Source organism: Triticum urartu, chromosome 4 (assembly GCF_003073215.2).
Source record: "Triticum urartu cultivar G1812 chromosome 4, Tu2.1, whole genome shotgun sequence".
NCBI classification, from domain to species: domain Eukaryota; kingdom Viridiplantae; phylum Streptophyta; class Magnoliopsida; order Poales; family Poaceae; genus Triticum; species Triticum urartu.
In genome coordinates this window covers 572,815,662-572,827,874 of record NC_053025.1, presented here as the reverse complement: position 1 = coordinate 572,827,874, position 12,213 = coordinate 572,815,662, and the positions used below count along the sequence as shown (strand labels likewise).

At 49.2% G+C, this 12,213-nt stretch overlaps 2 protein-coding genes across 3 annotated transcripts; one reads left to right on the top strand and one right to left on the bottom strand.

Moving 5' to 3' along the window:
- The first annotated feature begins 2,569 nt into the window (after nucleotides 1-2,569).
- On the top strand, nucleotides 2,570-4,484 carry LOC125552790 (patatin-like protein 1). The gene is made up of 4 exons (XM_048716470.1): nucleotides 2,570-3,296; nucleotides 3,385-3,565; nucleotides 3,663-3,824; nucleotides 3,912-4,484. Exons 1-4 carry the CDS (start codon nucleotides 2,935-2,937, stop codon nucleotides 4,476-4,478), a joined length of 1,272 nt encoding a protein of 423 aa, XP_048572427.1. The 5' UTR covers nucleotides 2,570-2,934; the 3' UTR covers nucleotides 4,479-4,484.
- A 126-nt stretch (nucleotides 4,485-4,610) lies between these two features.
- On the bottom strand, nucleotides 4,611-8,116 carry LOC125552789 (rhamnogalacturonan I rhamnosyltransferase 1-like). 2 transcript variants are annotated; one of them, XM_048716468.1, is made up of 8 exons: nucleotides 7,723-8,116; nucleotides 7,172-7,239; nucleotides 7,001-7,089; nucleotides 6,755-6,917; nucleotides 6,383-6,672; nucleotides 5,727-5,958; nucleotides 5,351-5,508; nucleotides 4,611-5,180 (listed from the first exon to the last, which is right to left on the bottom strand). In XM_048716468.1, the coding sequence occupies exons 1-8, from the start codon at nucleotides 7,898-7,900 to the stop codon at nucleotides 4,916-4,918; spliced, it is 1,443 nt and encodes a 480-aa protein (XP_048572425.1). In that variant the 5' UTR covers nucleotides 7,901-8,116; the 3' UTR covers nucleotides 4,611-4,915. The 2 variants fall into 2 exon arrangements, with proteins under 2 accessions (XP_048572425.1, XP_048572426.1); XM_048716469.1 differs by having other exon boundaries at nucleotides 5,727-5,931; nucleotides 7,723-8,113.
- Nucleotides 8,117-12,213: the final 4,097 nt, after the last annotated feature.

The following is a 12,213-nucleotide window of genomic DNA, read 5'->3' as shown; positions in this document are numbered from 1 at the left end:
CTCTTAGCTACCCAGGCATTGTATACACAACCTCCATGCCTAATTTGAATGTAAAACCAGCTGAATGTAAAAAATGTATCCCTGCTGTATACAAAAAAATGTACAATGTGTATTAAAAAAATTCACAACAAAACATATATTTGAAAAGGAGTTAATTATGTATTTTTTTAAAATACTAACTGTGCTAAAAAGTTAATGCTCCAGATGGGTAAAAAAATGTACAATGTGCATGAAAGCTAGTCATCAAAAGCATATATTGAAAAACAAATGTTAATCATGTATTTAGAAAATGGTAAACATGTGTAAAAATGTACTTACGGTTCGTTAGGGCATCCCAACACAACCCATAAAAACTCAGTATCTGTTCACGGACAAGGGTCTAGTCCGCGGACACGAATACAGGAGACAATCATTCAATCATAGTCATATATATCCGTTATTTCGAAGAAAAAAATCTCAGACCGCACGATGAAGTAGCCATATGCAAAGGCATAAAAGTTCAAATAGCCGCATGCAGCAGTAGTTTAAATTTAAAAACTTCAAATATTTACATCCCAACATTATAGTCCCCTTTGACCACCACTGATGCTCAATCAGATCTTCCTTAAACTGCTCGTAAGTTGGTTGATACCGAATTTATTGATGCATTTGAATAAACTCTTCAAATGTGGCCGGATTCTGGTCCGAAAATTGGATATGATCACCCATGTTCTCAAATTTTAGAGCCGCGGCAGCATCATCACACTCATCCTTGATGATCATGTTGTATATGATCACACATGTCATCACCTCCCATAAGGTCTCCGGATCCCTTTGTTTTGCAGGTCCATGAACAACTACAAAACGGGCCTGAAGAACTCTAAATGCCCTCTCGACATCCTTTCTAGCTGCTTCTTGTCTTTGGGCAAAGTGGGCATTTTTCTGGCCAACTGGGTTTGAGATGATGCTGACAAAGGTAGCTCATGGAGGATAGATACCGTCAACCATATAGTAGCTCATGTTGTACTCATGTCTATTGACAGTATAGTTATAAGGAGAAGCTTTTCCTTCAGTCAGCCTCACAAACAACGGCGACCATTGCAGCACATTGATGTCATTATGAGACCCGGGCATACCAAAAAAAGCATGTCAAATCCAAAGATCATGTGATGCAACTGCTTCAAGAATGATGGTGGGCTTCTTAACATGACCTTGATATTGCCTTTGTAAAACCTTTAGGCAATTCTTCCATTTTCAATGCATGCAGTAAAGAGATCCAAGCAAACCTGGTCACCCTCTTGCTTATGAGATTGTCAGGAGCCTCTCGGTGTCTGCCACAGTTGGTTCTCTCAGGTACTGAGGTTCGAACACCTCGACCACGGCAATTGCAAACCTTACCATGGCATCTCCGCATGTGCTCTCAGACATCCGTAGGTACTCGTCCCACGAATCAGCGGTCGTGCCATACGCAAGTATCTGGAGTGCGACCGTGTACTTCTAGTAACCAGAGAAGCCAATCATTCTTATGACGTCCTTCTTCAGGATGAAGTGGTCATCGTAGGACCGAACGCCATGGTACAAACGATCGAATAGAGTCTTGCGCGTCAAAGAACGCCAGCGGAAATGGTCAGTGAATAGTGCATCGAGGGCAAAGTAGTCGGCCATCAGTGTCAAATGCATGTGCGCCCTATTGCGGTTGAGTGCTCGGTGACCCTTGATTGAGCCCTTGAAATTGAGAACATGCTCCTCCGCACTCTTTGCGTCTTCAAGGAACGCCTGCATCATCGCCATCTCATCAGAGTACTCCTTCTCGTCCGACGAGCCGTTAGAGGACTCAACATACTACTTATATGTACTTCAAATTGGAATCCATTGCTACAAACAAGAAGGGACAACTGTTTTCAGCTCTCTCTCGATTCATCGAACAGTTGTCGGGCATGGTATAGGATGGTACCTGGCGGGGCGGTCGGAGGACAGGGGTTGAACGGAGACAGACGAGAAGCGGTAGGGAGCCCTGCTGGATCGCCGGAGGTGGCGGAGATGCAGATTTCGACAGGGGTGTGGTGTGGTGATTAGGGTAGTGGAGCAGCGGCGACGACAATAGAGAAAGAAAGGAGAGGAAATGAGGAGGATCAAGTCGCGGGGCCCGGGAAGGGTTTTGGGTGGGCCTGGGTGTCGGAGTCATACATTTCGCATGTCTGGACTCTCGCAAATCTCCCTTATTTTTGTCCCCATTGTGCGGGAGAAATCGCGTCCGAACCGTCCCGCGGACCGATATAGGTCGGCGTTGGTTGACTTACATGGTCCAGATGGTTGCGGAAGGTTTACGGATTGGCCTTGGAGATGTCCTTACCAGCGATACATAGAACAATTTTCAGTGAACTCTTTCTCACAAATAAATAAATTGCAGTGAACTCAACTTGGGGCATCTCAACACGTTCTCGCACAATAATGCTAAACATACAAAGATTTGCACACAATTACAGACTAGGATTTTTTTCATCTACTGACCAATCATAAACTCCCCCCCCCCCATTTTCAGAGGGGTGAACCGCCTCGTCGCCTATTGACCAATCAAATTAACCCTCTTTGTAAAAACTTGTATACCTCGTTTGTACGTCTAGCATTACTCCTCTCGCACTGTCTGCGCCACGACATAAGACCGACCGGTTCCTTCTTCCACTGCATGTCTGCATGTCTTCAGTTAACCACACCCGCAAACTGTTTACTGTTTACTGTGCCCTCTCTCACTCCAAAAATAGACCAGCGCGCGCTACGGCATGAACCATGGCAGCCACTCGCTCGCCGCTAGCAAACCCACCAATTACCGCCATCGGTCTGCCTACCCTCTCGTGCGGCGATCGATCCCGTCTTCTTCCTCCTGATTCTCGACCGAGGTGTCGTACGTCGGTTTGCAACGGCGGCTGATCGATCGGACGCGTGGCCGCCGGGTCGATGATGGCAAGCTACTGGTGCCGGCGGCCCTGCGAGTCGTGCAGCACGCGGGCGATGGCGGGCAGCGTGGTCGGCCAGCCGGTGGCGCCGGGGCAGAGGGTGACGGTGCTGACCATCGACGGGGGCGGCATCCGCGGCATCATCCCGGGCACCATCCTCGACTTCCTCGAGGCCAAGCTGCAGGAGCTGGACGGCCCGGGCGCGCGCCTGGCCGACTACTTCGACTGCATCGCCGGCACCAGCACCGGCGGCCTCATCACCGCCATGATCACCGCGCCCGGCAAGGACGGCCGCCCGCTCTTCGCCGCCAAGGACGTCAACCGCTTCTACCTCGACAACGGGCCCTACATCTTCCCGCAAAGGTGAGAGCACGAACGATCTCATCTCATGGACATGGATCATGCGAGCTGAACTGGTGATTGATATATGGATTGCATTGAGTTGTGCCAGGAGGTGCGCGCTCGCCGCGGTGACCGCGTCGCTGAGGCGGCCGAGGTACAGCGGCAAGTACCTGCACGGCAAGATCAGGAGCATGCTCGGCGAGACGAGGCTGTGCGACGCGCTCACCGACGTCGTCATCCCCACCTTCGACGTCAAGCTTCTCCAGCCCATCATCTTCTCCACATACGACGTATATATGCTAATTTTATACTTGGATCATGGATCAGACAGACATGGGGCTAAAAACGTGATGGATCATGTGTGCGTGCGTGCGTGCGTGCGTGCAGGCCAAGAGCATGCCCCTGAAGAACGCGCGGCTCGCCGACATCTGCATCGGCACCTCCGCCGCTCCGACCTACCTCCCCGCGCACCACTTCCACACCCACGACGGCAACGGCAAGGAGCGCGAGTACAACCTCATCGACGGCGGCGTCGCCGCCAACAATCCGGTAACCAATCAAGGCTCCGCCGGTCAGATGTTCAGACACGCTTGTCCGACCCGAGCACACTGACCAACTGAGCTGTGAGAAATGCAGACGATGGTGGCGATGACGCAGATCACCAAGAAGATGATGGGCAAGGACAGGGAGGAGCTGTACCCGGTGAAGCCGTCGGACTGCGGCAAGTTCCTGGTGCTGTCCGTCGGCACCGGCTCGACGTCCGACCAGGGGCTCTACACGGCGAAGCAGTGCTCCCAGTGGGGCATCATCAGCTGGCTCCGCAACAAGGGCATGGCGCCCATCATCGACATCTTCATGGCGGCCAGCTCCGACCTCGTCGACATCCACGCCGCCGTGCTCTTCCAGTCGCTGCACAGCGACGGCGACTACCTCCGCATCCAGGACAACTCGCTCCACGGCCCGGCGGCCACGGTCGACGCCGCCACGCCCGAGAACATGGCGGAGCTCCTCAGGATCGGCGAGCGGATGCTGGCGCAGAGGGTGTCCAGGGTGAACGTCGAGACCGGGAGGTACGAGGAGGTAAAGGGAGCCGGGAGCAACGCCGACGCGCTCGCCGGGTTCGCCAGGCAGCTCTCCGATGAGAGGAGGACGAGGCTCGGTCGCCGGCGCGGCGGCGCCGGCCGTCTGAAATCCAGCCGCTGATCTTATAGTTTAGTGTGGCTTAGTTTCATTTATTTTCTATATACAGTATATTTTTTGGCTGGGATAGGTAGAGAAAGCTTCACATGGATAATGAAAGGAAACGAGGAGTTCAGGAGAAATAACAACACTTGATGAAACCAAAATGTCTCTCAATTGGTCACCATGGCAATTGTATATCCCTTTCAACATCATCATGAATAAATCAACAGTGAACAAGAGAGCAAACGACCAACAAAAATTTACACAAAGCCTCCTACCTATTTCGGCAAGCTTCAAAATAAATGAATGGATTGCAGCATAGAAAGAAAAGAAAAACCTGACCTATACAACAGAACACTGGGAACATCGGTTAGACGATCGTCGGGACTCTGCCTGCTTGCCGGCTTCAGTCTGCCGATCGCAAAGAGTAACTTGCACAGGCGAGGCTGCGAATGTGCTCACCTTACAGTCACTGTATCCTTGCTTCCATTGCACAGGCTTGAATTGGCCAGGCACTCGTGGGGGTTAGCGTAGAAATAATCCTCCTCCTTTGGCTTGTTTTCGAGTTTTCGCCGACAAGATGGTTGGACTACACGGCCTCTATGAACTTCTTGGACAGAAAATGTAAAATTCTCCCAGGAAATTGTCTTGTTGTTGTACAAGTCTATGAGTTCAACTAGTTTCCGACGGTCTGGCAACAAGCTTTTTCGGAAACCCAGGAACCTGAAGATGAAAATTCAACCAGATAATTATGACCAGATGATACTATTTATTTATTTTTATAAAGAGTAAACTAGTACAAATCTTGCTGCAGAAGATGGCTATATCTACACACTATATCTTGAAAAGCTATTTGATTGTTTTTATAAGATGAAATCTTGCTGTATAGATACCTTCTGTGGCCTTCAACAAGTTTCGCCATGTTACCATCATAGGTAGGAAGGAACACATCACTAGCAGTGGATACAATGAAATCGAGTGCAGCCATCTGAGAAGAATGGTTTTGAAACTGGCGCAGAGGTTCTGAATCTAGCAGCATCTCTTTTCTTACCTGAAAGATAATCGGTATTGCTTATATTAGCAGGTTTGGTCCATACAGGGGGAGTATCACACTCTAGACACATGGCATGGAAGGTCAGAAACTGTAAGCAATGCTGGCAGAAACGAGCAAAATCTCACTTGCAATTGAATAGTCAGGAGTTGCACTTTAGTTATTGCCACGAAACATGAACAAGCCAATGTAGTTGACAAAGTGTTGGACACACTTACAAGTTTTGGAAAAGCAGCTCGTAATGGTTTCAATCTCTTTTCTCCCCCGTAAATTTCACCAGCAGCAATGTATATGAGAGTATCCTTTTCAAAGCCCAGTGCTTTCAAAACCAATGACGTCTCCTCAGGCGTAAGTGGGCATAGTCCTTCTGATCTCTTGGTTTTCGAATCAATTTCTTTATCTCTCCACCATGGATATGCATATCTGATTGATAGAAAAAAAAGTAGGATTCTGGTGATTCAAAGTTTGTGCATCAGTTTTCAGCTCAAGAAAAACAGCAAGACCAAGATAAGATGGCACTTATACAATTTGACTATGATAACAACAGATGAGCAATTGAATTTCTATTCCGTTGACATGGATCCATCATGAAATGGGAAACTATGTATGAAAAAGCGCCATTTGTTGAGATTGATACTGATGTTACACTGCATCCGGCTCTAAACATAAGCAAAAACTTGAGAAATGTATGCGGGACCAAAGAAACAAACTAATATATACAACATCTATGTCACCATTGCTAGTATCTGTAGATAAGTCAAGAATCCATAAAGTAATCATTATCCTTCTTCTGTGAGGAATTACTTGATTCAATATCCAAAAGGCTGCTGTGTATTTATTGATGTTAGGTGAAAGACTATACAGAAAATTGTACCTCATTCTTTTGAGTTCCTCAGCTTCTTCAGGATTAAGACCATGATTGCAACCAGAAAATGCGAGCATGTCCATCTCATATCGTAAATGCAATGCCACAAATGATCCCTTGTCTTGAAGTTTCTGTACCAATTTATTCCCCAGAGCCTCAATTTGAGGGGTAAACTTCAGAGCACGAAAATTAACACGGCATCTAACAAGTTGAAGCTCAGTACTGATGCCATTGTTTGCTAACCGAGCATCTGTCTTGTTAAAGTGGATGACTTTATATTTGCTGAAGAGTGGTAAGATCTGCACAAGTGAGAGACTATGAAGAGCACATAGCAATACATGTACCATAAAGCAAGGATGGATCCCAGATAAGCTGACAAACCTGGTGCAAGTAGTATTTCTCATCTGACCAGCTCACAGGTGACATGTCCAGCATGATGCCTGAATCTGTTGGACCAAACCTCTTTGGCAGCCGTTTGACAATGCGCACTTCATCTCTTAATGAGGTAATGAAATGCCTCACATCAAATATGTCTCCAAAATTGCTGAAAAGCATACAGAACACTAGCCGCTTAAGATATCAACCTGGTTAATACATAGAGCACCTCTTCAAGAAAATGGAATGAACCTCTGATCAGCCCAGAATGATCTCTTGTCAAGCTCTGGCACAACCATCGTGAGGTTTAGCAAACGCGCCACTGCCACCATGTCACATATCTTAATAAGAGAGATTCAAAATGAGAAGGGTTAGAATGGGAAAGCTAGGATTGAAAAGCGCAAGTAAGCACAGACAACTGACCTCTGAACGCATCTGATTAAGACCCCCATTGCAGGATATCTTCAGATAGCCATTGCTTTTGTAGATTCCTGGAGAAAAAGTCGCAATTACTGTTGGTGGCGAACTGGCGATTGACTGAAATAGTAACATCTTGACAAAATTTTGCAAGCCCTTGAATAAGTATCTCAACAAAACATCAAGGTAACTGCGGCTTCTATTCCCCCCGCCCACCGAGATATCAATCAGTTAATTTTCCCATTTTTCATGCCTTCCAGAGCGAACCATTTTGTTTCTCACTAAAGGCAGCTAAGCTTTCAGCAGCAGCCCCTCTAACTTCACAAATTTGGTACTATATATTTCTTTCTTTGGTAGGAAAATTGGTATGAATTTGGGGAAGGGTGATCACAAAAATGCACCCACTCTTACATGTATCATTTCAAAATTGAATAACTTCATCACTTATTTGCTCGTAGATACAATACTGACCGATAAAATTTAGCCAGTAGATGCAAGAACTAATCGATAAAATTTACTAGCCAGTGGTAACAAAAATTAGGCGGAAAGGCACGCACTTGGGGGCGGCGGCGGGGGAGGGGGCGAGGAAGGCGGCGGCGAGGGGCCGGGCGCGCCGCCGGCGAGGCCGAAGAGGGAGAGGAGGCGGCCGACGGCGACGAGCTGCGCGACGGAGGCCCAGAGCAGCAGGGCGACGCAGCCCGCCACGAGCCAGAACCTAGGCCTGGACCGCGCCATCGCAGCCTCACAGCCGGCGCCGCCCCCCGATCGGCGCCGGCATTTCTGGAGGTCGCGGCGGCGGCGGCGGCGGCGGCTCCGGAGGATCTCGGGGACGGGGAGGGGCCCGTTGGGAGCTAAGATCTTGTTGGCCTAGGTGTGGGGAGACTGGGGCGCAGGCGCACACAGAGAGAGAGAGAGAGAGTGTGTGTGTGTTGCTGCGGCCTGCGGCCTACGCGTTTGGCTTTTGTGGCTTGTGTTGTTGGTAAGCTGGCTGGTAGGAGGAGGACCGGCGGCTTGGCTTGGCATGGCATGGACTATCCTTAGCCAAGCGTGTGATCACTAGGTGGGCTACGGTTAGCACACCGCACTACACTGGTGGAGTAGTACTCCCCAAATCTTGTAATATAAGAGCAACTTCAACGGGCTGATCCAAAGGAACGGCGTTTTTGCCCGCTTTTTGTTCGTCTGGGTCGACCCGACGGACACAAATGTCCGGCGTTGTGTTTAGGTCGGCGCGAGCGGCCAACACTGGCCCGACCCATTTCATCGGCGCGCCAAAAAAAGTATTGCAAGCATTTTGAAAATAAATACATGCATTGAATTAAACATAAAAGCCGGCCACCAAGGCCCGCGAAAGTCCACATTACATTAATTAAAATACTAAAAACTAGACGACGCGCTGCCCTAGGCGTCCTCGGCGGCGGCGACGTCTGCGTCGGGACCGGTGAGGTCGATCAACGTCGGCGCAGGGCCGGCCCAGGGGAACGTCGTGTTCCAGACGGCGGTGATGTCGGGCTTTGCCGCCGCTGCCTGTGTCGCCGCTGCTTGGGCCTGGCGCGCCTCCTCTTCGGCCTCGCGCTCGAGCATCTGCAGGCGCTGGCCCTCCTGACGGTCCTCGGCAAGCCGAACGCGGCGCCAGTGGTCGAGGTAGGCCGCCTCCTGCTTCTCCGTCGCCCCGAGCCAGATCGGCGGAGCGCTGACCCACTCGCGGACTATTCCGGTCCAGGAGTAGCGCTTGATGTAGGCCGGCTCCTCCGGCTCGGCTTTGGGCGGGGACGGTGGGGCCACCGGCGGCACGACGCAGTCGCCCGCCGCGGAATGGGCCATGGCATCCGCCATGGCAGCCTCGAAAGCCGCCTCGTCCGCCTCCCTCCACCGCTCCTCCTCCTCGCTCTCATTGATGCCGCCTGGTAGGCGGCCTTGGCCTCCTGGTCCTCGTCACGGACGACGAGCGCGGGCGGCGGCAGGCTGTGGTCGACGTCGCGGACGCCGCGTCGCCTCGCCTCCTCGTGCTCGATGGCGAACCATCGAGCCCAGTTGAGCGAGTCGACAGCGAAGCGCGGGTCGGCGCGCTGCTCCTCACTCAGCAACGCCCGCCGGCGTCGAACCTCCTCCGCATGGGCCCTGGTCGTCCGCGGCGCCGCCGGCACTGGGATCCTCTCCGAATCCAAATGCCAGTCGTGCGGCAGCGTCACGTCCGGGTACGGCAGAGGCACGCGGTGGTGCCAGTGCCACTCGGCCTGGTGCACCGGCACGTTGATGCGCTGCCTCTGCCGGGGAGCGCGCGCCGGCGCGGGGAGGGCGGGGAGGGAGGGGGAATGGCGCGCGGGGGCTTTGCCCTTGCGGCTGCTGCCGACGCCGGAGAAGAAACCCATGCTGGCGGTGGCTAGGGTTGTTGCCGGCGTGGGGGCAGGGGTGGCCAGATGGGGACAGGGGCGAGTGGTAGTGGATGAGGACGACCCCGCCGCACGCCCGGCTTAAAAAAGGACAATCGTCGTCGCTGACGCGTGGGCCCAAGGTGGGCGGTCGTCATAAATTATGTTGACCGTAGTAGTTGGACAGCCGCCAGGTGGGGACGCGGCGGACGGCGAGGAGACGCGCGGCGCGTCCGCTTCGCGTCCGCGCCGACGCATTCCAGGCGCAATTTTGGGCCGGAAATGGGTCAGCGCGGACGCCGGACGAACACGATTTGAATTTGGGTCGACGCGTTGGGCCGTCACTTTTGTCCGCGCCGATTCAAACAGACATAGGCGGACGAAATGGTCGCTCCATTAAAGTTGCTCTAAGAGCGTTTTTGACATTAGTGCGGTGTCATGTTTTGACACTACACTTATATGATGGAATGGAGAGGGTACATGACAACATAATGAGACGGGCAAGTCCAAGATTTGGGGAGCTTTTTAAAGCTAGGTTTTCTAGGCTTGCGATTCTCATAGTTTTTCCGTAGTAGTATAGAATAAAAATAATATCAACTTGTACGGTAGTTGTCAACATGCCCAGTGATAATTTATGGAGTGCCATGGGCACCGATGAAAAACATAGTGACATGCCCCCTCTTTTTGCCCGTCCGATTGAGAATCAATGGGCGGATGAAGGTAAACATTACTCGCGGTATAGTGTATAAGCATAGTCGTGTTCAAGTACCTGTAAAGTGTTTTTAACAGTGGTTGTTCTGGGCTGTCCATTTTTATCCAATGGCCATGTTATGCCATGTCACGGCATCTTTGTCCGTAGTTTACCATTTTATTCCGTCACGCTAACTCGTTGAGTGAAAGAACACTCACCCCCCTCCCCTTCCCCTCAATCCTTTGAAAAGATCTAGTTCCATTTATCAACTGATAAAACAACAAAACACAAAAACAACTTACATATGCAGTCGTCCGAAGTTTAAATAAGAAAAAAGAAAATACCACTAGTGCAGAACCGGGCAATAGCACCGGTTCGTAAGGCCCTTTAGTGCCATTTCAATAACCGGCACTAAAGTGTGGGCACTAAAGGTCCCTCCCCCTTAGTACCGGTTCAGCATGAACTGGTGCTAAAGGGCAACCACGTGGCACGAGCCAGCTCCGGGGGCAGGGAGCCCTTTAGTACCGGTTGGTAACACCAACCGGTATTAAAAGGTTGGGGGGTTGGGTTTATGATTTCTTTTTTATTTAATTTTGTGTTTTCCATTTAATTCTTTTTCGTTTGCTGGTATTTTACGATGCTACATATTGTACACGTTATGCATATATATAAATAGAATTTCTAGTAGAACCGATCATATATATATATATATATATATATATATATATCATCAAATGTCTCACAACCACCATTAATTCACACATATATACACACATGTATGTATGTATACAATTAGGTAGCTATATACAATTTCTCCTAATTGGTGCCTTCGGAGCCAGTGGCATTAGCCTATTTGGTGCCTTCGGAGCACGTTGACAATTGGAAGTGGTTCATGAGGACGGTAGCGGGTAATAGTATTCTTCTTTGGGATCTATGACCTGGTCGAGCAAAAAATCCGCTATTTCCTCTTGAATTGCTTCTATGCGGTCCTCTGGTAGGAGCTGCTCCCGCACCTCTTTGAACTGTTAAGAAGGAGATCAATATGCATGTGTATTAGTTGTGTGACAAGATATCGATAATGGTGTAAAAATTGTGAATAGTGTTCTGACAAACGTACCCACTCCTGTCTTTGAGATCTGCTCCTTTCGGACGTCATCATGCGAATGTTCTCGCAAACATAGTATGCACACAGATTATTCCCCGGCGCCTGCTTCAGGGCCTTTACGAGAATGGAATTTGATCAGATAATAATTAATCAAGCATGATAATTAAAGAGATGGCAGCTAGCTAGCTAGTACTACTTAATTACTTACCTTGGGTCGATACCATTTCAGATATTTTTTTTCATTGGCCTGGAGTGACGCTGATGAACTTTGCCCAAGCCCTGCCCGCCGACAAAGAAAATGAATAAAGAGGTTATTAAATAGTTCATATCAGAAAATGACGAACTAAATAGGCTGAGATATAGTTAATAATGATTGAAATTATCTGTTGACTATCCCAGACACGATGGTGTAGTCACTTGGTTTTTTAAGTAGTGAGTCTAGTACTTCAATTGTTCCTTCATCAACTTTAATGATTAACAAGATCCAGTGAAATCTGCATGTATACACGTTTGCACGTCTTAATTATGCGGGCATATGTAAGCAAAAACATGTAGCTAGCTAGTAGGCAAAAACAGAATTTGTAGTACAAGACAATGTGACTCACTCGAAGTTGTAAGAAAGTAGTATATCGTCATTGTATTTGAGGCGCTTGAAGAACTCTAGCATGCTTTCCTCTACACTTTTTTCGTAATATGGATCTAATTTTCATGTGTATTCATTAATGGTATTTGGGTCAACGAACCCAATGCCATAGCGTCCACCTTTTTCATTTCATAAATCTTCATCCTGCATAATACCATGGAAAAGAATATAGTAAGGATAATTACAGATAATGATTGATCAAAATGATCACTACAGCTAGCTTGAGACTTAAATTAC

Excerpts from the sequence above, each read along its gene's own strand:
- LOC125552790 (XM_048716470.1), top strand. The coding sequence starts at position 2,935 with ATGATGGCAAGCTACTGGTGCCGGCGGCCCTGCGAGTCGTGCAGCACG. Across the intron at positions 3,566-3,662 it reads TCATCTTCTCCACATACGAC|GCCAAGAGCATGCCCCTGAA; the intron begins GTATATATGCTA and ends GCGTGCGTGCAG. Across the intron at positions 3,825-3,911 it reads GCGTCGCCGCCAACAATCCG|ACGATGGTGGCGATGACGCA; the intron begins GTAACCAATCAA and ends TGAGAAATGCAG.
- LOC125552789 (XM_048716468.1), bottom strand. The coding sequence starts at position 7,900 with ATGGCGCGGTCCAGGCCTAGGTTCTGGCTCGTGGCGGGCTGCGTCGCC. Across the intron at positions 7,090-7,171 it reads TTAATCAGATGCGTTCAGAG|ATATGTGACATGGTGGCAGT; the intron begins GTCAGTTGTCTG and ends TCTCTTATTAAG. Across the intron at positions 5,959-6,382 it reads GAGGAACTCAAAAGAATGAG|AATCCTACTTTTTTTTCTAT; the intron begins GTACAATTTTCT and ends TTGAATCACCAG.